This window comes from Rhineura floridana, chromosome 8 (genome assembly GCF_030035675.1).
Source record: "Rhineura floridana isolate rRhiFlo1 chromosome 8, rRhiFlo1.hap2, whole genome shotgun sequence".
NCBI classification, from domain to species: domain Eukaryota; kingdom Metazoa; phylum Chordata; class Lepidosauria; order Squamata; family Rhineuridae; genus Rhineura; species Rhineura floridana.
Window position 1 is genome coordinate 111,361,754 of NC_084487.1, and position 27,452 is coordinate 111,389,205.

General features: G+C 46.5%; 1 protein-coding gene across 3 annotated transcripts in view; it reads left to right on the forward strand.

The window, feature by feature from the left end:
- The window catches only part of RELN (reelin), a 504,997-nt gene that overhangs the window by 75,094 nt on the left and 402,451 nt on the right, over nt 1-27,452 (forward strand). For all 3 annotated transcript variants that reach the window (XM_061640446.1, XM_061640447.1, XM_061640448.1), the window contains exon 2: nt 8,413-8,523. In XM_061640446.1, the coding sequence (XP_061496430.1) occupies nt 8,413-8,523 (111 nt within the window). The remainder of the gene's footprint in view (nt 1-8,412; nt 8,524-27,452) is intronic.

Here is a 27,452-nt window from a genome sequence, read left to right on the forward strand (position 1 = left end):
TTCCTTTTGCTCTGCTTTTCAGTTTCAGTTGTTTTCTCTACCCAGCCAACAATAAAGAAGCATGTTTGTTTGCTTGTGGTAACAGTTTGTTTATTCTGCAGTTATTATGATGAACTGAGCAGGATTGAGTGCTTATTGCTAAAGGGTGAAATAAAGACATGATTTAAAGTGATCTAGAAACAAACCTGCCCTAAGTCACCTTTTACTCTTTTAAAGCACTCACTATACTCACAATCATAGTGCCTATTTCTTCTTCTTCTTGAATACTTGATGACAAAGAATGAAAACAGCCCTAGAGGAACAGAAACACTGCTGTGCATATTATATTTAGCTGGCTGGCTGGCCAGCCAAGTAGGCTATACCTCAAGCCTAATTTCTGATTTTCCCAATGTGTGCAGGTCAGTATGAGGCCTTTTCAGAGTTTCTAGGCAGAAAAATCAACCCAATAGAAAAAATCCCAGTAGCTTCCCACAAGTACTAGGGTTTGAAGTGGTGGTGACTGGCCAGGAATGAGATGGGGTCATAGTGGATAGCTTGATGAAGATGTTAATCCAAGGTGTGTCAACTATGAAAAAGGTGAATTCCATGCCAGAGATCATTAGGAGAGGGACAGAGAATAAAACTCACAAGAAAATTTATTTTTGTTTTAAATAAATGAATGAGATAAAAAACTACCAGTAGCATAATCCTATTATACAAATCTATTGTGAGACCACACTTGTAGTACTGTTTATAAGTTTGCTCACCATACCTCAAAAAGGATATTGTAGAGCTGGAAAAGGTTCAGAAAAGGGCAACCAAAATTATCAAGGTGCTGGAGTAACCTGCCTATGAGAAAAGATTACAACATTTGGGGGTTTTCAGTTTATAAAAATGGTGAAGAAGGGAGTGATAGTGGAGAAAAAGTGGTTAGAGGTAAGTTTTTCTCCTTTATAATCCTAGAACCCTGGAGTCGTCCAATGAAGCTGAATGCTGGAAGGTTCGGGACAGACAAAACAACATATTGCTTCTATGGAATTCACTATCACAAGATGTAATAATGAACAACAACCTGAATGGCTTTAAAAAGGGGGCAGACAAATTAATGAAGGATAAGGCTATAAATGGCTACTAGCTATGATGACTATGTTCTGCTGTCACTATTGGAGACAATATGCCTAAATACTAGTTTCTAGCCATTGCAAGTGGGGAGAGTGTTGCTGCACTTAGGTCCTGCTTGTAGCCTTCCAGACATCTGATTGGCCACTGTGAGAATAGGATGCCAGACTTTGACCTGATTCAGCAGGACTCTTCTTAATCAGTTAACATCACAACTCAGATTTGGAACAGCTTCAACTTCTTTTTATTATGTGGGTGTTTGTATCAATTTACTGTGATCCTTCATTGTGATCAGCAGGAACTTGATGTTGCCCCCCCTGAAATTGGGGTGTAATTAGTACTGTGAGGAGGGTGGAACTGGGAAAAATGTTAATATTAACATAATTGATTTCCTAATTCTGATGAGCCTATAATAATAATAATAACAATAAATTTTTATTTGTTAGTCGCCTATCTGTCCGAATTAACGGACACTCTAGGCGACTTACAACAACAGATTAAAATACACTATACAAACAAAACACAATAATCAGTTAATACATCATAAACTACTCCATCCCAAGGATCCCATAGGCCTGCCTGAATAGCCAGGTCTTTAAGGCTCGGCGAAAACCCATCAGGGATGTCCACATTAATGGACATACATTAACAGCTTAGAGAAAATTGACATTTAGCCTCAATATAGTATCAACTTCCTATAAGACAGTTGTCTTCCATACTGTCAAACCTGGATTTGTAACCTAGGATGTTGCCTCACATCTTTTCAAGCAGCATAATTATAACAGCAAAGTCCATAAGTTCTGTACTGCTTACATTGGTGTTTGAGAGATCAAACTGATGTTTCTTTAGGGTTTGCCCCACGACAAGCAACAAAATTGCTTATTCTCTTCCATGGAACAAAAGAGTAAATCAACCCTGAAAAGGGCTCTTAGACCAGTTGTATCACTCAAACTCCCCATGGTGTAAAGTGGTGTGAGCAAATCATAATATTGCATGCCAGTTCTAAATCTGTCCCTAAGACATGCTGTATCAGTTCATAAATTCTTAGGATAGGATGTATCAAAAACATATGTAGCATCAGACAAGCTTTGAGGACCAAATGCTGTGGTTTGGAATATTGGGAGTGTTTTGTCTCTGGAGAAATACCAGCAATATCTATACATGCTTTCCAGGACGTAAGTCTCATTGAACTCAGTGGGACTTACTTCTGAGTAGACATACATAGGGTTGGGTTGTAAAATGGCTTTTGATGATTATATGGAAATAAATAAATGTGATTTTTAATGCTAGCAGTTCAAGGGCCTTATTCAAGACAGTCAGACACAGAGGATAATGCTACTAATTTACAGTGCTTTTACATAATGGAGAAGAGCACCACTGAACAATTTTGGCTTTTCTCAGTTGAGGCCATTAAATCAGATTAGTGTTTCTGTTTGTTAGAACTGGTAATATCTGTTAGATGTATCAGGCAGACATGTTTAAAATGAATGTTTAGAAAGAAGTTCTTCAAACATTTTGAGTACCATATGATTCAAGTAATGCAAACTCCACTTATTGGCTGCAAATTATGCTTTAAAATCTGCCCAGTGGATTATCAGTCTTTTTCATTTTACCTGATTTATGACTATGTAACACTTAACTGTTTAATGCTCTAATGTACATTCAAATTGTTGTGTAAAAAATACATCTGAAAGACACTGTTATGAACCAAGCAGAGGCAGTAGTGTCACCAGCCATGGACATATGTTGCAAACTGTTTGTTTTACTAAAAATATAACATTTCCATTTTCAAACTGTGAGGGTTTATTTATACCAGAACAAAGTTTTAGCCTTCTTGGAATGCCTTTCAAAAACAGGGTGAGATGAGTGGCCTTTCATTGCTACTGGAAAATCCTGCTGCTATAATGCTCAGTGTGTCCACTTCATCATAGTATGCTCATTAAGCATAAAAATGATTTCTGGTTCATTAAAGATGACAAATAATTTAAACATTGATTAACACAGATGGCTGTCTTTCCAAAAACTGTACAGTTTCAGGAAAAAATATACCGTGAAAGAGGTAGAGTTTTATATATATAAAAAGAAACTTGTATTGCTTAAGTTTGTAAAATTTATATTTAAAAAAATGTTTGGAATGTTTTCAGCATTCAGAGTAAGGAATAGAGAAAGGAGACTCTGACTGGCATGATTTCTTTGTAAGAAATGAAGGTTTCTATATAGGTCTAAACCTATGTATGCTAGCAATCTCCCATTCATGGTGGACAGAATTGTGTTTAGACATATATGGACCCTTCCATGTTTTTTTCCTTTTCTCCATTGTTTCTTCTCATATTTAGATTAATGTTGGAAGCAACCCTGCTCAAACCATTTTCATTTGATTTAGGGACGCTCACTGCAGTTTTTCATGTTATTTGGCAAACATGACTGCTGTACATACACCAGTATTATCTGTGGCACTGTGGATGGCATGCACCTGTAAACACGTATCAGAGGACTTCGGCCCAATCAGGATTCTCTGATGTTTATAGAGTTTAAAAAGTTGTACATATATACACACACACACACACATACACAAACACACACACACACATACACACACACACACACATATATACACACACACACACACACACACATACACACACACACACACATATATACACACACACACACACACACATATATACACACACACACACACACAGATAGATAGATAGATAGATAGATAGATAAGACAGTTTTGAAAGCAACAAACAGAACTTCACTCAAGCTTGCTCTGGATCCCTATAAGGATTCTGTTAATCACCTAAAATATATATAAACGTAATTGTGATTAACCAAACAGAGGGTTTTATTATATTAACAAAACGTTTCAGCTTCCGCCTTCATCAGCTGCTAACATACAAATGCTGTTACCAAGGTGGCAGTTATAGAGCTTTGAGGATGGAATGCTCAGAGGAGCTTCATTTGCAGAAACTGAATAGTGGTGGTACTGTTCTCCAGGTTCAGGCCATGTGGTGCCAATGTGTCCAGAGAGTATATCCAAAAGTTCTCCCTTTTGGTCAGTGCTGCTGGATCTGCTGGCATCTCTATTGCTGTTATGGAAAAGTCCAACAGGCTGTGACCCTCAGTGTTAAAATGCTTTGCAACTGGTTGCTCCACTTTTTTTGTCAAGATTGCCGACTTGTGGTTCCTGAAGCGCATGCGTAGGTCACTTGTGGTCTTTCCTACATATTGGATATGACATCCTGGTCTTTTGCACTCGATGATGTAAACTATATTGCAGGACCTGCAGGTGATGTTCTGTTTGATGTAATATGTCCTGCCTGTCCTAGTGCTTGTAAAAGTGGCTGTCTCCCTGAGGTACACACAGGCAGAGCTTGGAAAAGTTACTTTTTTGAACTACAATTCCCATCAGCCCAATCCAGTGGCCATGTTGGCTGGGGCTGATGGAAGTTGTAGTTCAAAAAAGTAACTTTTCCAAGCTCTGCACACAGGTGATACAGCGTTTGGAGTGACAAGGATGAGACCCTGGATTGGTGATAGGTGGCTTAAGCACAGCTCTCACCAACAGTCTGCGCAAATTAGGAGGTTGGCGAAATGCTACAACAGGAGGCCTGCTGATGGCTCTAGCAAGATGTTCAGAGTTTGCCAGCAATGGGTAGCTCTCCCTGATTGCTCAGTGATAGTTAGGAGATGCTGGATGGAAATCTACCACAAACAGAATCTGTTGCTCTCTGCTCTTTGACACCTCAGTATGATGGAGGAGGTTTTCTCTGGACAGAATGGAGGCTCGGTGGATGTTGCAATTGATAATATGTGGAGAATATCCTCTTAGAAGAAGGTGTTCTTTAAGTTCACTGATCCTTCTTTGGTATTTATCTTCAGTGTTGTAAATAAGTTTGATTCTCAGAGCTAAGCTATACTCAATGTTCTTCTTTATACACCTAGAATGGCAGGATTTCCAGTTTAAATAGGTGTAGGCATCAGTGGGTTTGCTGTAGAGATCAGTGGCTATTTTGTTGTTTTCAGTGTTGAGAAAGACATCCAGAAAAGGGATGTGCGGATTGTCATTTGTACTATTAAATGTAAACTTAATAGAGGGATGGATAGAGTTGATGTAATTTTTAAATTGTTCCAAACTCTCTTTACCATTTGTCCAGACCATAAAGATGTCATCAATGTATCGCCACCATATAAGTGGTTTGTTGAGTGCCTTATTGAGGATCTCGTGTTCCAGTTTACCCATAAAGAGATTCGCATATGATGGAGCCATGCGAGTCCTACATAGCTGTGCCTTGTAGTTGCAGGTAGTGTTCTCCATTGAATGTAAAGTTGTTACAAGTCAGGACTAGCGTAGCTAAAGTTGTGAGAACCTCTGTTGGAGCATTGTTCATATCTCTGGTGTTAAGGAACTCATTTAAAGCCTGAATCCCATCATTATGTGGTATATTGGTATAAAGAGATGTGACATCTAAAGTAGCTAGTATAGTATTGTTGTGGAATTGATACTGCTTGTTTAAAGACTAAATTTTAAGCAAGAAGTCCTTGGTGTCTTTGATATATGATGGGAGGTTTTGCACCATGTTTTGTAAATTTAAGTGAATGTACAGAGAAATCCTTTCAGTAGCTGTGTTGTTACCTGAGACAAATTGGGCGACCAGGATTGTTGGCTTTGTGGATTTTAGGCAGAATGTAAAACCTTCCAGGGGTGGGATTTGGATTAACAAGGAGATCAGCAGTTTCCCCTTTAAGAAGCTTCCTACTTGTAAGGTTTTGTATAGATGTAATGATACGAGTATTGAGATCTGTGGTGATGTCTTTGTCAAGAAATCTATATGTTGTTTCATCCTTTCATCCTTCTGCTACATAGTCTGTAGTGTTAAGTACCACAACAACACCCTTATCTGCAGGCTTGATGACAACATCCCTTCTCAGCTGAAGGTTCCTTAGGGCTATTCTTTCTTCTTTTGAAAGGTTGTCATGAGTAGGAGTTGGTGTGTGGTTGTTGATGACTCTGTTTCTCTAAGAGGATATTCTCCACATATTATCAATTGCAACATCCACCGAGCCTCCATTCTGTCCAGAGAAAACCTCCTCCATCATACTGAGGTGTCAAAGAGCAAAGAGCAACGGATTCTGTTTGTGGTAGATTTCCATCCAGCATCTCCTAACTATCACTGAGCAATCAGGGAGAGCTACCCATTGCTGGCAAACTCTGAACATCTTGCTAGAGCCATCAGCAGGCCTCCTGTTGTAGCATTTCGCCAACCTCCTAATTTGCGCAGACTGTTGGTGAGAGCTGTGCTTAAGCCACCTATCACCAATCCAGGGTCTCATCCTTGTCACTCCAAACGCTGTATCACCTGTGTGCAGAGCTTGGAAAAGTTACTTTTTTGAACTACAACTCCCATCAGCCCCAGCCAACATGGCCACTGGATTGGGCTGATGGGAATTGTAGTTCAAAAAAGTAACTTTTCCAAGCTCTGCCTGTGTGTACCTCAGGGAGACAGCCACTTTTACAAGCACTAGGACAGGCAGGACATATTACATCAAACAGAACATCACCTGCAGGTCCTGCAATATAGTTTACATCATCGAGTGCAAAAGACCAGGATGTCATATCCAATATGTAGGAAAGACCACAAGTGACCTACGCATGCGCTTCAGGAACCACAAGTCGGCAATCTTGACAAAAAAAGTGGAGCAACCAGTTGCAAAGCATTTTAACACTGAGGGTCACAGCCTGTTGGACTTTTCCATAACAGCAATAGAGATGCCAGCAGATCCAGCAGCACTGACCAAAAGGGAGAACTTTTGGATATACTCTCTGGACACATTGGCACCACATGGCCTGAACCTGGAGAACAGTACCACCACTATTCAGTTTCTGCAAATGAAGCTCCTCTGAGCATTCCATCCTCAAAGCTCTATAACTGCCACCTTGGTAACAGCATTTGTATGTTAGCAGCTGATGAAGGCGGAAGCTGAAACGTTTTGTTAATATAATAAAACCCTCTGTTTGGTTAATCACAATTACGTTTATATATATTTTAGGTGATTAACGGAATCCTTATAGGGATCCAGAGCAAGCTGGAGTGAAGTTCTGTTTGTTGCTTTCAAAACTGTCTTATCTATCTATCTATCTATCTATCTATCTATCTATCTATCTATCTATCTATCTATCTATCTATCTATCTATCATCTATCTATCTATCTATATGTGTGTGTGTGTGTATGTGTGTGTGTGTGTGTTTGTGTATGTGTGTATATATGTACATATGTATATATGTACATCTGGGATCCAGAGCAAGCTTGAGTGAAGTTCTGTTTGTTGCTTTCAAAACTGTCTTATCCGTATACATATATACATATACATATATATACATACATATATATATATCCCACACTTACTGGTGTAGATAGATCAGTCATGTTTGTCACATAACATGTAGCTAGCCCAGAGTATGGCACAATTTGTGAATCCTGTTACTAAAGCTGCTTGTTCGAACTACTATCAACTTAACATACTATGTGTAAATTTTGGGCTAACTTCAAGTATTTGCTTACAGTTTATATCAGATGCTAGATTTCAATCTGACTAGCTTCATGGTTTGGAAGTGAGTTTTTACTGCCAACGAAAAAGTTGGTTATTTTTCATCAGCCTCCATTAAAAGACATCCTATGTGGTGGGGTTTAGCTTGCAAATAATACTCTAAACACACAGAGAATTCACATACCAGGATCCCCTATCTTCAGGGCTTTGCAATACTCCATGGGAGTATGTGTTGGCTAGTGCCAGTTCAAAAGCATTGACCTAACAGGCTGGTATTGATTTGAGTTGGCTCTTTGTTCTCATACCACTGCTTTTACTGATTCGTTTTTTCTCCTTGGAAAAAATATTGATATTAATAATGATATTTTAAAGGAAATATCAATATTAAAAGGAAATATTGATAAAATATCTATACTAATATCAATATTTTAGACAGATTTTAAAAAAAACTTTCTGAAAATAGCTGCAGAAAATCACTACATAAAAATCTGCAATGATAACGATAAGTGAATTAATGGAAAATTGGGTGGAATTCTAGCACATCCCTAGCTCCATGTGAGCGTTCCATGCATTTAGATTGGGTCACACAGAAGAGATTTTTAATATGGTCTCCCTGCCACATAAATTGCCCACACAGTGAAGGCCTTAGCAGCAGCCCTGGTTTCAGATAACTGGCTTGTGTATAAAAGGGTGGTGAAATCTTTCCCTTGAAATTAAAAATCTTTTACATATATTTTTAAAAATTTCTTTCATTTCAGTGACTATTTCAACAAGTACCTTTTTTGATGGCTTATTGGTTACGGGACTCTACACATCAACCAGCATTCATGCTTCACAGAGTATTGGCGGGTCCAGTGCTTTTGGGTTTGGTAAGTACAAAATGATTTAAAGCTTTACATGTATGTTAAAACTATTCAGCCACAGATTAATATTTCATCATTGTGCTGAAAACCATTAACTATTTTCTCAAGGTTAGTGAGAATACACATTAAATAAACTTGTATTCAATTTTTTAAATTATTAATGACTTACAGAGTTAACAAACTGTAGATCTGCTGCATGGCTGCATGCAACAAATTCTCAGTGCCCCTGTTTTATTGAAAGTACCTTGAATGATTTGCAAAACCATTAGGGAGGCAGTCAAATAATGGTTCCCAAAATGGCCATCTCCAATTCACCATGTGTATCATGGTTAATATATTGGGGGCAGCCATTTTGGTTTTGGCTTAGAAGGGATGACAGTGAAGAGAACACTAACCCTTTCTCTGCCTGTGAAAAGAAGACAAATTCCATGTTAGGCACCATCAGGAAAGGAATTGAAAATAAAGCCACCATCATGTTATTATGCAAATCTATTGTGCAACCACACTCAAAACATGGCATGATCCTAAACCAGGAATCCTGTGGGTAGAGTACTCCCATTGCTGTTGCCCCAAAGAGGAGATGGATCCACTCCCTGCTCCCTCCCATGTGGAGCCACAGTCACCAGAGCCTGCATCTCCTCCACTGAACATCGAGGAGATACCTCTCCCACCAGACTGTGATGATTGGTCCACAGACTCAGTGGGTCAAGAGAACAGTTCGGAGATATCCCACAGTTTGAAGCCCCGGGGTCTAGAAGAAGCCAATGGCTGCAGAGGAAGACACCAGCTCTAACAGGCCAGATTCAGGGGGTGGGCACCTATCATTGATGAATATCTAGTCCTGACTATAAATATTTGGCAATTGCTCCAGGACACTGCTGAGACAATTTGTATGTTCTGCTTCAGTTGTAGGATCACTAACTATGGTCCTGAAACCACACCTAGGTCCCTCTGCAAAGTACTGATTCTGCCTTGATTTGTCTTCTTGTCTGCCTGGAACCCTGGGATTACTGACCTCTGCCTTGCTTGGGTCTTCAACAATCTGTTGTAGTGGACATTATCATGGATTGGGACAGAATGCTGTGTTCTCTCAACCAAAATGAAAAGGAACCTTTCCTATGAGGAAAGTTTGCAACATTTGGGGATTTTTAGGTGCAAAAAGGTAAATAAGGGGTTGACATGATAGAGACGTATAAAATTATGCATGGTGTGGAGAAAGTAAACAGAGATACATTTTTCTCCCTCTCTCATAATACTAGAACCTTGGGTCATCCAATAAAGCTGAATGTTAGAAGATTCAGAACAGACAAAAGAAGTGCTTTTATGGATTTCACTGTCACAAGATGCAGTAAGGGACAGCAACCTGGTTAGCTTTAAAAGGAGGCTACAAATTCATTGAGGATAAGGCTGTCAATGATTACTAGTCATGATGGCTATGTTCTACCTTCACTGTCAGATACAGTATGCCTCTCTATACCAGTTTCTGGCAATTGCAAGTGTTACATTCAGGTCCTGCTTGCAGGCTTCCGATAGGTATGTGGTTGGCCACTGTGAGGACAGCATCCGGAGATAGATGGGCCTTTGGTCTGAACCAGCATGGCTCTTCTTATGATCTTATGTCACTTTCCCTAAAACTCTTGTGTTTACTCCCATCAGTTCTGGAACTATGTTTACCTCACAAATATGAACCTGGAATCCTGAATATGGACTCCCTAGAATCTCCACCCAGTGTATTAAACAGTGCTTCCTCATCTATTAAATAACTTCACTAAATTCCACTAAAGTGAACAGAAACCAATGGCCTCTTGTTATCCACTATAACAAGAAAGTTGCACCCTGCTGTAGAACAGCTGGAATTACACTGGTCATTTTTACAAAGATCCTTTTCATCATGGTTCCTATCATCAAATTTCCCCTTGTGTGCTTTAAGTATGCACAGCATGAGCATCCATCCATGTGTCCTGTAATGTAAGCTGTTGTTGTTAATCAAATTTCTTACCCACCCTTCACCATGAGATCGCAGGGTGGGTTAACAACAATTTAAAATTCAATATTTAAAACAGTTTAAAATATATTCCAATCACAGGAATATGGGCTCTCTGTGTAAGGTTTATCATGTACGCTGTAGGAGAGCTGTAGCTGGCAGCAGAGTTAATCAGAATTCTGTGCTCCATTATGACTGCTTAAATAGAGCAGAAGGAGGTGGAGGGAGCATGCATTTGGGTTCTTCATTGGATTGATGGAAGTATTTCAGCTTGTATGTCAACTTTCCTCAGAGTAACGTTTTGCCAGTTTAGGGGTTGGGAATGGAGTTGGAGGAAGCCCAGCTCTGATGCTGCCCATGGTCAGCCCCTCCATTGGCCGAGTTCTGCCAGCAGTGGGGATAAACCAGCATACCATTCTGCTACTGTATCTCTAGGGCAGAGGCCTCCATGTGTCTCTAAAATCTGCTGGTGTAGGAGATCCAGTCAGTATTCTAAAGCACTTTAGCTGGCATGGTTGGAGGATAGGAATGTGCTGTGTGAGGCTGCATTCCTATGTACTCTTATTCTGGAGTAGGTCTCACTGGAACTGGTGTCAAGTAAACACATGTTTGATCAGGGCGTAAGTCCCAGTGACTCCACTGAGTAACAAAGGAACCTGAAAGAGACAAAGGAAAGGTAACAAAATGCACCAGGTATACTGTTTTCCATATCTGAGTTTTGTAGATCAAGTCCTAAAATAATCTGATTTCTGGATTCTTCAGAGTATGCTTTTACTACAAATATGCTTGTAATAGTGTTACAGTATTCCAGGAAAACCATTTCTTGTGCAGGGAAGTATACTTTTCCTGTACTGTGGCCCCAATAAAAATCCTCCCGCTCCAAGCTGCAATTCCCCCCACCAGGAAAGCTGTCACTAAAGTCTACTTAGATTTTCAGGGTCGACCAGTAATGTTCAGCATTCTGAATTATTAAATTAATGCCTCTTAGGGAGGCATCCTGCTCCCTAAGAAGTTGAAGTTTAGAAAACATTAAACATAAACATATGCATGCTGAATTAAGGTAGCAAATCTTACTTTGTGCCTGTTGCATTTCTCATGTGCCTTAGAGGATCTATCCTAACGAAGACAGTGCGGTTCACAGCACCCCAGTCCTTTTCAACATTTTTTTATTATTATTTAAATGTATATCCCACCCTTCCTCCCAAAAGGAAAGAAGTGATAAAACAATAAAAGCATCTTAAAAACAAAACATCTTAAAAATAATTCCAGTACAGATGCAGACTAGAACAAAGGTTTCTACTTAAAATGCTTGTTGGAAGACAAAAGTCTTCAGTAGGTGCTGAAAAGGCCACAGAGACAATACCTGTCTTATATGTAATGGGAGGGGAGGGGATTCTAAAGGCTAGGCTCCACGACACTAAAGGCTCAGTTCCTATGTTGTGCAGATGGACCTCCTTATTTAATTTAATTATTAGAATTTAATTATCGCATTTATACCCCACCTTTTTTCTCCAAGGAGCTCAAGGTGATATGCATGATTCTCCCCTTTGACATTTAATACCCACAACAATCCTGTGGGGTAGGTTAGGCTGAAAGGCAGTGACTGGCCCAAGGTCACCCAGTGAGCTTCATGGCTGAGTGGGGATTTGAGCTCTAGTCTTCTAGGTCCTAGTGTAGCACACTAAGCATTACACCACACCGGCTCTCTTTCTTATAAAATGCTGTCTTGTAAGATGGAATCTGCAGGAGGCCCTCACCTGCAGAGTGCAGTGATCAACTGGGTATATGTCCCGTCCAGAGCCGAAAGAATGAGGCTGGAGTGTGTGTGCAAGTAAATCTCATTTTATTAGAGTAATGGATACATCAAAGGCATTGCGCTTCATAGGAAACCCTACGCTAACTCACTAGAGTCCCTAACTATACTCTAGACATGCTCTGCAGCGTGTGAAGGAAGTTGACTCAACGACCCCCCCCTGGGAGCGGCAGGCTTATATAGGAAATGTTTTCGAACGTAATCTCTGACTCCTTCGTAATTCCTGTCTTTGCCCTGTCCGTTTCTCGTGGCGATGGGAACGAGGAGACAGGGGACACGCATCCAACAGCTCATCTGAAGACACCTGCTCCTGAGCAATGAGCTCAAGGTCAGGGGGCGGTGCCACACTGGAATGCTCCTGGGAACTGCTTGGTAAAGGAGGAGCTGGCACTGACTCTGAAGTTTCCCCCCACAAGTCCTCTGCATCAACTGGGGGCGGTGCGCTCGGCTCCTTGGAAAGGGCGTTACTCGTTGGAACTGGCTGGAGAGCAGGCTGCCCCCCTCCCGCACGATCATGCTCAGACACAACAATCCCCAACTCTGCTTCTTCTGGCTGCGGAGGTGCCTGAAACTCATGCCTCCCCCCTTCTTGTCCCTTCTGAGTTTGCTGCAGCGCAACATCATCCCCCCCTCCATGCTTTAACCCTTCCCACCCCTGAGGTCTAGGTTTCTCTGGATAAGCCTCATGGAATTCTCTCACCAAAGTCGGAGCGTGCACATTCTCCTCTGTTTCCCAGGAACATTCAGTTGGATTGTACCCCTTCCAATGAATCAGGTACTGAAGATGCCCTCGGTGTTTTTACGAGTCCAAAATCTGTGTCAGCTCTACACTGCATCAGCAGTGTCAGGGGGGGCTGGAAATTCCTGGGTCTTTGGCAGGGAAGGAAAGTCCTTAGCCAGCAGTCGGGTTGTAAATCTGCCAGGCCTCTCCAAAGCGTACTTGCCGAGTCAGAAGTCCAGAAGCGAGGTCAGTGGAGGTCCGGGATCAATTGCCAAGGAGGTCAGTCAAAGAGATGCTGCAGGGAAACTCGGTCTACACAAAGCCACGCCTGACGTTGCAGTCAGCAACAAGCTGCAGCCAAGGTGTGCCTTATAAAGAGCAGGATGGACAGCAGGTGTGAGCCCTCAGCGTTTGGGCCTTAAGGAGACAGGCCTGCCTCTCTTCTGCCTGACCTTCTGCTGTCTACGTTCTGCAGGTGAGGGGGGAGTATCCTGTTCACTGTCTGTGTCTGGCTGCAGGGCCTCTGCTGTCCCTGGGGTGCTCTGCAGCTGATGGGCAGAAGGAGCTGGATTCTCAGGAGGCTCCTCCGTGTCTCCTGCTGCTCCTGGGTCTGCTGCTGTTACTCCTGAGTCGTCCTCATCTGAGGAGTCCTCTGACGGGGCCATGACAATCTGTTCTACTTCGTATTTCTCCTCCCCCTCTACCAACCACGGCGGTGCGGGCTCCACTCGCGGACGGTGAGGGTCGGGGGCAGCGTCCTTGGTCAACAATGCCCTGTGGAAGACTGGGTGCATCTTGAAGGTGGGCGGCAATTTTAGTCTGTAAGCCACGGGGTTAATCTGAGCCTCCACCTCAAAGGGCCCTACACGCCGATCCTGCAGTTTACGACACTGGCCAGGCATAGCTAGGAAACATGTAGAGATCCAGACCTGGTCTCCCACTCGTATGAGGTCCCCCTCTCTCCGATGCTGGTCAGCTGCGTGTTTGTAATCTGCTTTGGCCTGTTCTAGTTGCTCTTGGAGTAGCTGTTGCATAGCGTGAAGTTCCTGCAAGTAATCCTCAGCGGCTGGGACTGAGAGACTGTCTTTTGGGGCAGGGAAGGCTCGGGGGTGGTAGCCAAAATTGGCGAAGAAAGGAGTCTGTTGCGTGTGCGAATGCACAGCATTATTATAGGCAAATTCTGCTAAATGCAGGTAGGACATCCAGTTGTCCTGCTGATACCCTACAAAACAACGTAAGTATTGTTGCAACACTGCGTTGACCCTCTCGGACTGCCCATCTGTTTGGGGATGATGGGCAGATGACAGTCTCAGCTCACTTTGCAGCAACTTCCACAACGCTTGCCAAAAACGTGAGGTGAATTGTGTGCCTCGATCGGAAACCAGGCTGTCTGGGAGACCGTGCAGCTGATACACATTTTGCACATACAACTTGGCAGTGTCTTGAGCGCTTGGGAGCCCTGCGCACGGAATGAAGTGAGCCATTTTCGAGAAGGCATCAACGACCACCAAAACTGTGGTTTTCCCCTGCGAAGGTGGAAGGTCTGTTATAAAATCCATAGTAATCATTCGCCAAGGTCCTCCTGGAGTAGGAAGGGGTTCCAGTAGCCCCGGTGGCTTCCCAGTGGCATGTTTAGCCCTCATGCAAGTGGGGCAAGAGCGAACGTAATGCTCTATGTCCTTCTTCACCTTGGGCCACCAGAACTCCCGAGTGACAGCTTGAATGGTCTTAAAAACCCCAAAGTAGCCTGCTGTGGGGGCGTCATGGCACTGACGTAGTACCCTCACTCGCAGTTCTCCGGGGGGCACATAAACAGCTTCCTGATGGTGCAGTATGCCATCCTTCCATATAAGGTCCTTCTGTTCTGCCTGGGGTGATGCGCCCTCTTCGACCCACTGCTCCTGCACGAAAGGGTCCTGTTGTTGCGCTTCACGCACTTCAGCTTCCCAAGAATCTTGGCAGGCCCCTACTACTCCCCGCTTGGGAGGGATTATGTGCTGTAACGGTCGTGGGGTGGGATCCCTCAGAAATTCTGGCTTCCTTGAGAGGGCATCAGCCCGCTTATTCTGTGCTTGGGAGATATAATGAATTTTGAAATGGAACCGTGCGAAGAACTGAGCCCATCGCACTTGCCTCTGATTGAGTTTATGGGCGGTATGAAGACTCTCTAGATTACGATGGTCCATGCGCACCTCAATTTCATGCTGCGCCCCTTCCAGATGGTGTCTCCAGGCTTCAAAGGCATCTCTAATGGCTAATAGCTCCTTTTCCCACACAGTGTAGTTTTGTTCAGAGTCGGTTAACTTTCTGGAAAAGTAGGCACAAGGCATCAGTTCTCCCCCTTTCTGGGCCGGTTGCAAAAGAACCCCTCTGATCGCAACGTCCAATGCATCCGTCTCTACCACAAAAGGGAGCGCCGGGTCGGCATGCTGTAGTATGGGTTCGGTAGCAAACCTTCGCTTCAGGCTCTCAAAAGCCTCTTGTGCAGCTTCTGTCCATTGGAAAGGTCCTGACCCCTTCAGGCAATCCGTGAGCGGTGCGGTCTGATGGGAGTGGTTGGCTATGAAACAATGGTAGTAATTCGCAAAGCCCAAGAAGCATTGCAAATCCTTCTTGGTCTTGGGGGGTTGCCACGTGAGTACACAACGAACTTTTTCTGGGTCCATTTCTACTCCTGCTGGAGAGATCCGATACCCCAGAAAGTCCAACGTGGTTAGGTCAAACCCACACTTTTCCAGCTTCGCATAAAGACGGTGTTCCCGTAACTTCTGCAGCACTGCACGCACATGCGAGTCGTGTTCCTCGGGAGTATTCGAATAAATCAGGATATCATCCAAATACACTATCATAAAGCGGTCCACAAAGTCCTGAAAGATGTCATTCATAAAATTTTGGAAGACTCCAGGTGCTCCCGACAACCCGTATGGCATCACCAAATACTCAAACTGACCGTAACGGGTCTTAAACGCAGTCTTCCATTCATGACCTGCCTTAATCCTCACCAAGTTGTAAGCTCCTCTCAAGTCCAGTTTTGTGAAAATTTTGGCGGAACGCAACCTCTCCAACATTTCCCTAATGAGCTGCAGCGGGTAACTATTGGGGATAGTGAGCTGGTTTAGGGCTCGATAATCATTACAGGGATGGAGCTCCCCCCTTTTTTTCTTCACAAACAGCAGGGGTGCACCAGCTGGGGACTGTGAAGGGCGAATGAAGCCTTTCTTCAAATTGGCGTCCAGAAACTCCCTTAACGCTGCCAACTCTGGTTCAGATAGAGAGTAGATCTGCCCGGCAGGGATGCGTGCCCCAGGCACCAAATCAATGGCACAATCATAGGGCCGGTGAGGAGGGAGTTGCTCCGCTTCCTTTTTTTCGAAGACGTCCCGAAAACTCCCATACTTGGTGGGCAAAGTTATCTCCCTTGGGGGAAATGCCCCTGCCAACACCTGTGGCTCTCTTCAGGCTGGCAATGTTGATGGCAGTACTTGGAGGTAAAAGCCACCACAGCTTCATCCCAAAAGATTGTGGGGTTGTGCCTAACCACCCAAGGCATACCCAACACCACCGGGAAATGCGGCAAGGATGCCACATAGAACGACAGGTCTTCCCGATGCCCAGGGACCTTCACTTCCACGGACTCAGTCACCCGAGTCACCCCCCCAGACTTCAGAGGCCGGCCATCTATAGTTTCCACTGCCAACGGCTGACTCAGTTCTCTTGTGGGAATAGCGTGGTGTAGCGCCAACTCTCGGTCTATGAAACAAGAGGATGCTCCGCTGTCGATCATAGCCTTGGCTGAGAAGCTCTCGCCTGAGGATAGGGTGATGTGAATGGGCAACAGAAGGGCCCCTTGGGAGGGAAGGGGTCGTAACGGAGGCTCAGGGTCTGTAGCACCCCCCAACTCTCTAGCCTCTACGAGAACTGGGATGTGAAGTTTTCCGGCGGCTGGGATCTTCCGGTTTTGGCTGCACAATTTCTGGCGAGATGTTCAGACTTTCCGCAATAGAGACACAGTCCTTCCCTCCGGCGTCTTTCCCTCTCCTCCTCTGTCAATCGCGGTCTAGCCCCCCCAATCTGCATGGGCTCCTCTCCCGAGACAGTAGGGATGCCAGGATTGGGCACAGGGTGCGCACGGCGCAGCGGAGCAGCAACCTGACTCCGTGAAGGCTCCATTCTTCACTCCAACTTTCTTCCTTCTAAGCGGCTGTCTATCTGCAAACTCAGTTGAATCAAACCCCTCAGTGAGTCGGGGTGTGTGGAGCACACCAGTTCATCCAACACTTCTGGACTCAGTCCATTTCTGTAGAAGTACATCAAGGCTGGGTCATTGTACTCCGTCTCCTGAGACAAAACATGAAAAGCATTCGTGTATTGCCCTACAGACCCCCTTCCCTGTCTCAGGGTCCCTAACTGGCGGGCAACCATCTCCTTCCTCTGGGGGTCTCGGAATATGTCCCCCATTGCATTCTTGAAGGTGTCAAACTGGCGCAATATCTGGTCATTGCGAATCAAATACGGGGTGGCCCATTTTGCCGCTTCCCCTTCCAATAAACTGATAATGAACGCCACCTTCGCGTCATCAGTTGGGAACTCAGCTCTGCGCACTTGAATGTACAACTCACATTGGGCTAGGAACGTGACAAACTGTTCACTCTGGCCCCCGTATCGCACGGGGAGCCCCACTGGAGACTTCACAGGGGCTGCCACCCCGGGAGGCGCAGCCTGGACTTGGGCGACCAAGGCATGGAGATTCTGGTTATCCACTTGCAAGGCTTGCATTGCGGCTCTGAGGTTTTGGTTTTTGGCTTGTAGGGCTTGCATAGTCACTCGGAGGTTCTGGATCTCGGCATACAAAGCTTCCATGGTGATAGGTACTCCCCCTCTTGCTCCGTTCTGGTCCATGTCATCCGCCATGGGAACAGGTTCGAGTAGGGATGGTGGTTGAGTCAATCTGTCCCATCCAGAGCCAAAAGAATGAGGCTGGAGTGTGTGTGCAAGTAAATCTCATTTTATTAGAGTAATGGATACATCAAAGGCATTGCACTTCATAGGAAACCCTATGCTAACTCACTAGAGTCCCTAACTATACTCTAGACATGCTCTGCAGCGTGTGAAGGAAGTTGACTCAACGACCCCCCCCTGGGAGCAGCAGGCTTATATAGGAAATGTTTTCGAACATAATCTCTGACTCCTTTGTAATTCCTGTCTTTGCCCTGTCCGTTTCTCGCGGTGACAGGAATGAGGAGACAGGGGACGCGCATCCAACAGCTCATCTGAAGACACCTGCTCCCGAGCAATGGGCTCGAGGTCAGGGGGCGGTGCCACACTGGAATCCTCCTGGGAACTGCTTGGTAAAGGAGGAGCTGGCACTGACTCTGAAGCTTCCCCCCACAAGTCCTCTGCATCAACTGGGGGCGGTGCACTCGGCTTCTCGGAAAGGGCATTACTCGTGGGAACTGGCTGGAGAGCAGGCTGCCCCCATCCCACACAATCCTGCTCAGACACAACAATCCCCAACTCTGCTTCTTCTGGCTGCGGAAGTGCCTGAAACTCATGCCTCCCCCCTTCCTGTCCCTTCTGAGTTGGCTGCAGCGCAACAGTATATAAGGGTGAGATGATATTTCAAGAATCCTGGTCCCAAGCTGCATAGGGCTTGTTGAGGCTAAATTTCAACCTGCCAAGGCAGTGGATTGCTCACCTCAGTTCCCGGGTGGGAGTGCGAGCTGAGGAGATTCCAACTGACTGATAGGACTTTGGCCAGATATCAAGTAAAGACACATACAACTTCTTGATCAAAAAGTGGCCTCAATCTCACACGGGCACGACAGCCTGGCAAGAATGAGAGCCCCGTTTATTTTCTACCATGTCAATATATAGGTTTTATAAGCAAAACATCAATAAACAGAATGTAACCTAACATCAGAGACAAGTAACAGGCCTAAGCTACATATCACTTGCTACATATCAAAGTCAGGATGTTCTTCCTTTGAAATTCAGAACCATGAGCAATTCATCTTAAGATAAGGGTAGGGAAGAGGGGATGGATTGACACCTTTGGGGATCATAGACATGGGAACATATACACAAGAAAATACATATGGCCCTGAGAAGGTCACTTATCAGCAAAACTACGAAATTCTATTACTAAGCTTCTAAGGGAGTATCCAGAGAGAATTCAGAAAGTATTACAAGCCTTCATTTATTTACAGGAAAGATGCATGGGTGTGAAGAAAACTCAAAGTACTTGAAGAATAAAACAGTCAAGGACGGCTGAGTGATTATCTTCTCAAAACATTGTTGCCGACTCACAGGCACCTCTGGGGCTGAGTTCCCATGAGAGGAAACAAAACTTAGAGCGTTTGTGTTTTCCCCCCCCAGCCCACCTGCGTCCCATCGTGCTTTGCAACATTGGTTCGCTAACGCCCTGTATGCTTTCTGGGGCTTTCCTAGGCCCAGAGTGTTCTTCCTAACAATTCCCCCCTTTCAGCGCTATTAGATGTCCTGCGGCTAATAGATAGCTGCCTCATCCTCCACTGGCCATTGCGCCTCGTACATTAGACGAAAAGTCATGTCCTGTAAAGCTAACTCAGTCACCGTGAGGGGCTTTTTAAGGCAGGTTGAGGCACAGTGTGCACAGCAAGCAGAGAGTGTGGATAAAAGGTTGGGTAAACGTTGGATGCAACAACAGCAAACAACCAAAGCACATAACCCAAACGTGATGTAAGCCATTATTTTATGCCAGCTGGGCCAGTTGCCAAACCACTCAGCAATGTCGGGACTGCTTAATTTTCTCAACGTCATTATGCACTTTTCCCAGGTGATTCAAGTGTTGCAAGACATCTGCTTTTGAGTCTGTGATGGAAGTGCAGCATTCGCTTCCAATTAACGCACAAATGCCGCCAGAGCTTGCCAGGAGGTAGTCTATGGCTAGCCTGTTTTGTAAGGCCACTGTCCTGATCTGTCCCTGCTCGTTGGTTAAATCTCGCAAGGAAACTGTAGTGTCGTTCAGAAAATCCTCAATGGAATTAGATAGCTTTATCAAGTCCATGTAGTTTTGCCCTGCCCCATATTGTGGGAAGAGGCCCCTGAGAACTGCTTCCCCCGTCTTCCTTTGGTTCCTGTGTCATGCTACAGGTGGAGTGTCTATTACGCGAAGCCCCGGGATCACCCTCCCCAAGGTGCATGTCCAATTGTCTCCTATCGGCAGATACCGTTGTGCCCGGTGCCCACACAGCCACCAGAGGCCTTTTGGAGTGGGCTTGGATCGCAAATGGAAAAGGAAGGGAAACAGGTCTGGGTCAGGAGAATCTTGTGGCAGGAAGGAATACCAAGCCTGTAGCCAGGTGGAGTTTCTATTAAGCAAATGAGAGTCATTGAAAGTTCCTCATACATTAGTCTGCAGCTGACTTAAGATGAAACGACAGTGCATGCCAGAATATGCCCTGGGTTTGCTGCTTACACAGATCTCCCCTTGTAGTGGGCCACTGGTTTCCAAAGGACCATCCAGTTCCTTTGCAGGCTGTTGTTTTAGAAAACTAGGGATCTCCTCGAGAGAGAGAGGTGTGCCTATCAAAGGGACCCCGGCCGGTCCATGTGGAGGCGTGTGTGCGCAAACGTAACAGGTGCAGTTCTTAGGGGCTGTGGCTTCCAAGAGGGAGAGGAGTACATTTGCTTTCCAGCTGTCCCCTTGATAGGCCAGGGGTGGTGGTGAGAGTCTGCTTACTGGGATGGGTGTGCCAGAGGGTGGCCGGTATCTTGCTGTCAGACCCTTCTCCCTTAATTCCCTTAACGTGTTGTAACAGGTTGTATGCTCAAGCCCAATGCAATACTTTGGACTCGGGGCTCCCTTCTCTCTATAGGTAAACATGGAATATTCTTGAGCAAGGGAGAACGTATCCATGTTTGCCGGACAAGGGGAATACCGGGCCAGCCCCTTCGGTCTAATACAATCCAAAGCCAAATGTATTGCCCATGCCACCTCTGCCCGAATGCATTGTGTAACCTCGGGGCCCAAATACCTGTGCTGGAACACCACGGCTGCTTTCTGACATCTGGTCCTCCATCCAGCAATATCAACTACAAAAGACTGATTGTGTGATCGAAAGATGCGATACATATAAGAGTCTGGACACTCCCCTGGTGTTTTCAGGTCAGGAAGTCCCATCCTGGTCCCTGCCGGGGGCATATTATAATCTGCCCCGGTACATAACTTTATTCCATCTGGGCAACAGAAAGAAGAAACAGAGAGCGGTCCCAAACACATGAAAAGAACAAAAGTCACTGCTGTGAAGATCCAGAGGCTGCCGGCGTTCACCATGATTCAGTCTCGCGAAAAGGGACTGCGTTAGGTGCCCACAAGTCCGTTACTGGATCCCGCCGCAAGCGAATCTTGGGTATTATCCGGATTTCTGAGACTGGTTGTTCCGTTTCTTCTCCGGGGCGGGGATCCGACTCGTCAGGAGAGCTGAGGTCTACTACCGCTGGCTTGACGTGCAAATGGTGGATCCAGGATTTCCTTCCCTCAAGGAACACTGCCATCTGGGTTGTCAATAAGACCTGGTGTGGACCCGTGTATCTCGGATGGAGTGGGCTTGACCAGACAAACTTCTTCGCCCAGACAAAGTCTCCCGGCCGGAATGGATGGACTTGTTCCTCAAGGGGTACCATCTGTGCGTATCGCGCAGCGTGCCACAGCTCTTGTAACCTGCTATGTAAGGAAAGAAACTGAGAAGTGGTCATGTGCTCCCCCCCCAGCAAAGAGACGTCAGGCTTTGGCAAGCTTCCGCCTTTCGATGGTGGATGCCCAAACAATAATTCATATGGTGAGAGGCCCAGAGCTCTTGTGGGCCGGGTGCGTAAGTGAAACAATACAAGGGGCAATACCTGAGGCCATTTTAACCCCGTCTCCTGTGTATATTTAGCCAAGAATGATTTCAATTTTTGATTATGTCTCTCCGTCTTCCCTGAGGATTGGGGGTGGTATGGCATGTGAAAAAGGTGAGAGATGCCAAGGCCCTCCTCTATGTGTGCCAATACTTGCCCTGTGAAGTGCGTTCCCTGGTCTGAGTCAATCGTCTCTGGTACTCCAAACCGCGGGATGACCTCTTTCAGCAACATCTTGGCCACTGTTAAAGCCATGGCGTTGGCTGTAGGGTACGCTTCCACCCAGGACGTGAGTGTACACACAATGACAAGTAGGTGTTTCTTACCCATCGCCTTTGGCAAATCCACAAAGTCCATCTGCAGGTGTTGGAACGGTGTAGCCGCTGGGGGATGCCCCCCTTTCGGTGCTCGGTTCGGTATCGCGGGGCCATTGGCTTGGCATAGGCTGCAAGCTTTCACTACTGCAGTGCAGACGGCTTGGATACCGGGGGCATACCAGTACCTGGTGATGGTATCCGTCAAGGAGTGCGTCCCATAGTGCCCTCCCTTGTTGTGGTGCCAGGTTACAGCTGCTGGATAAGCAGAGCGGGGCAAACAGGCCCTTCCATCTGGCATGGTCCATAGGCCGTTCTGGCAGCTTGCCCCCAGTCTTTCCCATTTTTGGATCTCATTCTGTGGTACAGAAGTCTGAGTGGTAGGTTGGAAGTCGTCAGTAACTAGGGCCAGAGTAGGGAGAGTGAGGGGGAGTCGGGCCGCGTTCTTTGCTGTTATGTCTGCAAGAGCGTTTCCCAGGGTTATGGGGTCTTGCTCCTTCGTATGCGCTCGACAATGAACGACTGCTATTTCTGTTAGCATTTGAACCGCTTCCAGCAGCCTCCATACTAGGGGCAGATGCTGGATGGGTTTCCCTCCTGCAGTCAAGAATCCTCGGTATTTCCACAGATGTATGTGGCAGTGAACCACCCCAAAAGCGTATCTACTGTCTGTGTAAATGGAAACAGTCTTACCCGCCGCCAACTGACAGGCTCTGGTCAGTGCATACAATTCCGCTGCTTGTGCTCCCCATCTGCCGGGCAGTGTGGCAGCTTCCACTGGCTCCCATTGGTTGACGACGGCATACCCGGTGTATCGAGTCCCATTGTCGTAGAAGGAACTCCTGTCTGTGAAGAGGATGAGGTCTGGGTTAGATAATGGCTCGTCAGACAAGTTCTGTCTTACTTGGAGGGTGGAATTGACCACATCCACACAATCATGATTGTCCAGTGGTTCCGGTAGGTTGGGGAATAGGGTGGCCGGATTCAAGGGGCCGCATCTTTCAATAGTCAGATTGGGGTCCTCCAGCAGTTCCGCTTCTAGTTGCTGTTGTCTTTGTGCAGAGAAAACTTGCGTGGTGCCCTTGCGGAGCAAAGCTGACAAGGCATGTAAAGTCCATATAACAGTACTGTCCCCCAGCGTTAGGCTTTTGCTTTTCCTTACCAAGAGTGCCGTTGCCATTAGGGTGCGTGTGCCTGAAGGTGTTCCCCTTGCCACATTGTCTATTTGCTGAGAGTAAAATGCCATGGGGAAGTGGCTGGGACCCCACTTCTGAGTTAGTACTCCGCTTGCCACCCCTTCCCGTTCATGCACGAACAGGTGGAAGGGCTTGCTGTAATTGGGCGGTTTCAGGGACATGGAGGTGGCTACACAGTCTTTCAGTTGTTTAAATGCCTGGATCGAGCTGGGGCACCACGTGAGGGGGTCCGTGGCCCTTTTTGCTGTGAGGGCATGGAGGGGCTTACAGAGCTCTCCACAGGAGGGGAGCCACTGTCTACAGAATCCAATGATGCCTAAAAAACCCCGCAATTGTTTCTTAGTGTTGGGCAACGGACACTGCTGTATGGAGGCTACCCTTTCTGGGTCCATCTGCCTGCCATCGGGTGTCAGAATAAACCCTAGGTACTTGACTCTCTGAGAAACCCACTGTATCTTCTTCGGGTCCACCTTGTGCCCTCGGGAATACAGATAGTGTAAAAACGCCTTACTGTCCTCTCGCAGTCCAACATCAGCCACATTTGCCAGCAGGACATCGTCCACATAAAGAACCACCGTGGAGTCCTCCAGGGGGGTGAAATCTTCCAGGTCACCCTTCAAACATTTGCTGAATATTCCGGGACTGTCGCGGAATCCTTGTGGGATCCGATCCCAGATGAAACTGCGGTGATCCCAGGTGAACCCGAACAAATGCTTGGAATCTGGGTGCAGAGGGATGCTAAAAAAAGCATTTTTTAAATCCACCACTGTGAACCATTGTGCGTCCCAAGGGATCTGACTGATGATAGTGGCCGGATCTGGTACTACAGTGTGTAAGGGAATGACATACTTGTTAATGGCCCGAAGGTCTTGGCAAAATCTCCATTTCACAGGATCCCCTGGTTTCTTAGGGGGTTTCTTGATGGGCAGGATCGGGGTGTTGCATGGGGTTCGCTGGGGGTGGATGATCCCTTCTCTTATGAATCCTTCTATGATGGGACGGATTCCTTCTCGGGCCTCCAGGGACAGTGGATATTGAGGAATACATGGAGGGGGGAGGGATGGCTTCACTTGGATTCTTACCGGTTGCACTGATTTTAACAACCCGACATCAGTGTCCTTCGTTCCCCACAGTGAGGCCGGTAAGTCCGTCAGATCTTCGTGTAGTGTAAGGCTACCTACTATGTGTGTATCTTCCCTTACCCCGAATACGCTAAGTAGCAATCCCACCCCTCCAGGAGTGCAAGTTAAGGTGGCCTCAAGCTGACATAACATGTCTCGTCCCATTAAAGAAATAGGACAAGCGCTGGAAAAGAGAAACACATGATTAAACACCTTTTTCTCATATTCAACCCGCAATGGTTTCGTCACACACAACGCTTGTGGCACCTCCCCCATCCCCATTGCCATTTTAGAGTCCTTAGTGAGCCATGCAGCTGACGCTTTGTTCAAGAGGGAGTAAGTGGCTCCGGTGTCGATCAAGAAGGAAAACTCTACACCCTCTACCCACATTGAGACAACTGGCTCGGCGACCGGGGAGGAGAGGGAAAGAAACGCGCCCGCCAGGGACAACAAGGCGAGCATTCCCAACTCCTTTCCACCGCCCGGTGTCCGGCTTTCAAGCCCTACTAGTCATTGCTGTGGGTGGCGGCGAGGGGCGGCTCCCAGCTGATTCCATGCTGCCGGGACTTGTTGTTGTTGCTGTGACGTTGGCGCGCTAGGAGGAGGTGGAGGAGGCAGTGCACTGTTTCCTGCAAGAGTCAGAGAGTTATCATATTCATCCTGAGCATAATCCCCATCTGCCAGTGGGCAGTCCCACTTGAAGTGAGAGGGATCCCCACATCGGTAACACCCCCGATTGTCTCCGTCTCCTGCCCAAGATTGCCTAGTCTGCCCCCTTCCTCGGCCTCTTGGAGTCCTGCCCCTCCCTCCTCTGGGAAATCTAATTCCCAGGGAACCATGAAGGGCAGTAGCCAGCATCTGCTCCTGCTCTTTCTTTTCCTTTTTCTTTCCCTGTTCCTTCTCATTTTCCCACACCACATCTGCCACTTCCAGGATTGCTGTGACTGGCTCCGCACCCCACCCTGGTCTAAAATGTTGGAAATAGTCCCAGATGGACAGTATGGCTTGGTGCACAAAGGATGCAACCAATGTGGGCTGGTCTTCAGCCTTTTCAGGGTTCAGATTGGTGTAGGTTCGAGCCCCTTCTAGCAACCGAGTCCAGAATTTACGCGGAGGCTCGGTGGGCTCTTGTTTGATTGCAAGGAACTTGGTCTGATTGGGCGGCTTTTGAGCCATTTGTTTCAGGTGAGTGAGGAGCCGGTCCCTATCTGTCCTAAGCTGTGTACGCCTGTCAGAAGTCCACTCATTACCTGTCCACGTTGCGGCCGTTTCTGACCTCCTTTCCCAGGATCTCCTGATACCTGAGTCTTCAGCCACCCATGCGGATTCGAGAGCCCAGAGTCTGCTGCATTCTTCACCTGTTAGCACCCAATCCAGGAGGTAGTTTACATCGTTATATGTGGGGTTGTGGCTGCCAAACAGTCTTCATAAGAGATTCTGTATTTTCCGTGGTTTCTCCTCGAATGTTCCTTCTAATTTGCTCCACTCCTGGAGGTCCCATTCTAGCCAAGCCTTGTGCTCCGCCAATGCAACATGCTGTACAGTCCCGTCCACATCGATATATGGTTGTTGATGCACCACTAAGGGGAACATGGATTCGGGCTGTTGTTGGGGTGAGAGTTGGGGCTGAAGCGGCGCTGGCTGTTGCAGAACCGGGCTTGTGGGGGTCTGCAGAGGAGTATGTAGCTGACTTGCGGAGGTCTGGAGAGGAGTATGCGGTTGGTAAGAAAGGGAAGCGGGGGCTTGTGAGAAAGTGCTCGGTTGAAGAGGTGCAGTTTGTTGAAGAAAGACAGGAGGTTGAGGAGGTTGAGAAGATGGATAGGAGGGGGCAGGCTATTGGAAGAAAGCAGCCTGTGGTAGGGAATGGGGTTGCTGTTGGAAATAAGCAGAAAGTGGGAGAGAATTAAGAAATTGAGGTTGGGGTTGGAGTTGGAGGTCGGATTGCCAAAAGGCGGGGGTAGATGAGGTAGAACTGATGACTCCCTCAGTGCAGTCCATGACTCTGGGGTCAGGAGGTATCTGTTGTAGGATTTGCCGAATCGTAGAGCTTGGGGCCCCGGGTTCAGCTTCGTAGATCCGCTTAGGAGGTGTTTCTACTTTTGGAGAGGGCATTCGCAAGCACGTTAACCGACCCTCAGCATCCCTCTCCCAACCCCATCCCATTTTTGGACTTCCATCCTCATTATGTGTGGAGGAGTCAGGTACTGAAATGGGATCTTCCTCAGATGGCGCACCACCGACTTTCGGGACTGGGTCGGATGCCTGCCCCGATGGGGTACCACCTTCCTGAGGGGGTGAAGGTAGCGGGGCAGACGGAATTATGGTGCGGCCAATAGGCTGCCATCTGGGGGGGTTGTCAGCAAAGTAGCCGGAAGGGGGATCATCACTGGTTACAGACCTACCAATAATTACCTTGATGCCAGTCCATTTCTGCGCCCCTGCTTGCCACAGGAGCCAGAAATCCAACTGCTCTGGGTGGTCCATGTCTAGCCATTTCCTTACCCCAGACAGGCATACGGCATCAAAGGATCCATCCCGAGGCCACCGGTATTCGGGGCCCCCGACCACGGTCATCCGTGTCCATTCTTTGACACACAATCTTATCATGGCTTTCTTTTTCATACCTGCTTTGATTGGAAGACATCCTTCATCCCAGAACCTGCACATAAGACTTATAGGGGTTACAACATCAACATTACAAGTTTTACTTTTCTTCTGTCCCATGATATCTGGCAGAAACTCCTCTGCTATGCCTTACCCCGGCGATGCCGCTGCTTGGCTCCGAACACCGACTGAGAGAAATCTCTCCTGGTGCCTGTCGGTGTTTGGAGAACCAGCTACGGGACCGCGGGAGTGCACTGGATCCCGGACGAGCCCCCAGATTGTTGAGGCTAAATTTCAACCTG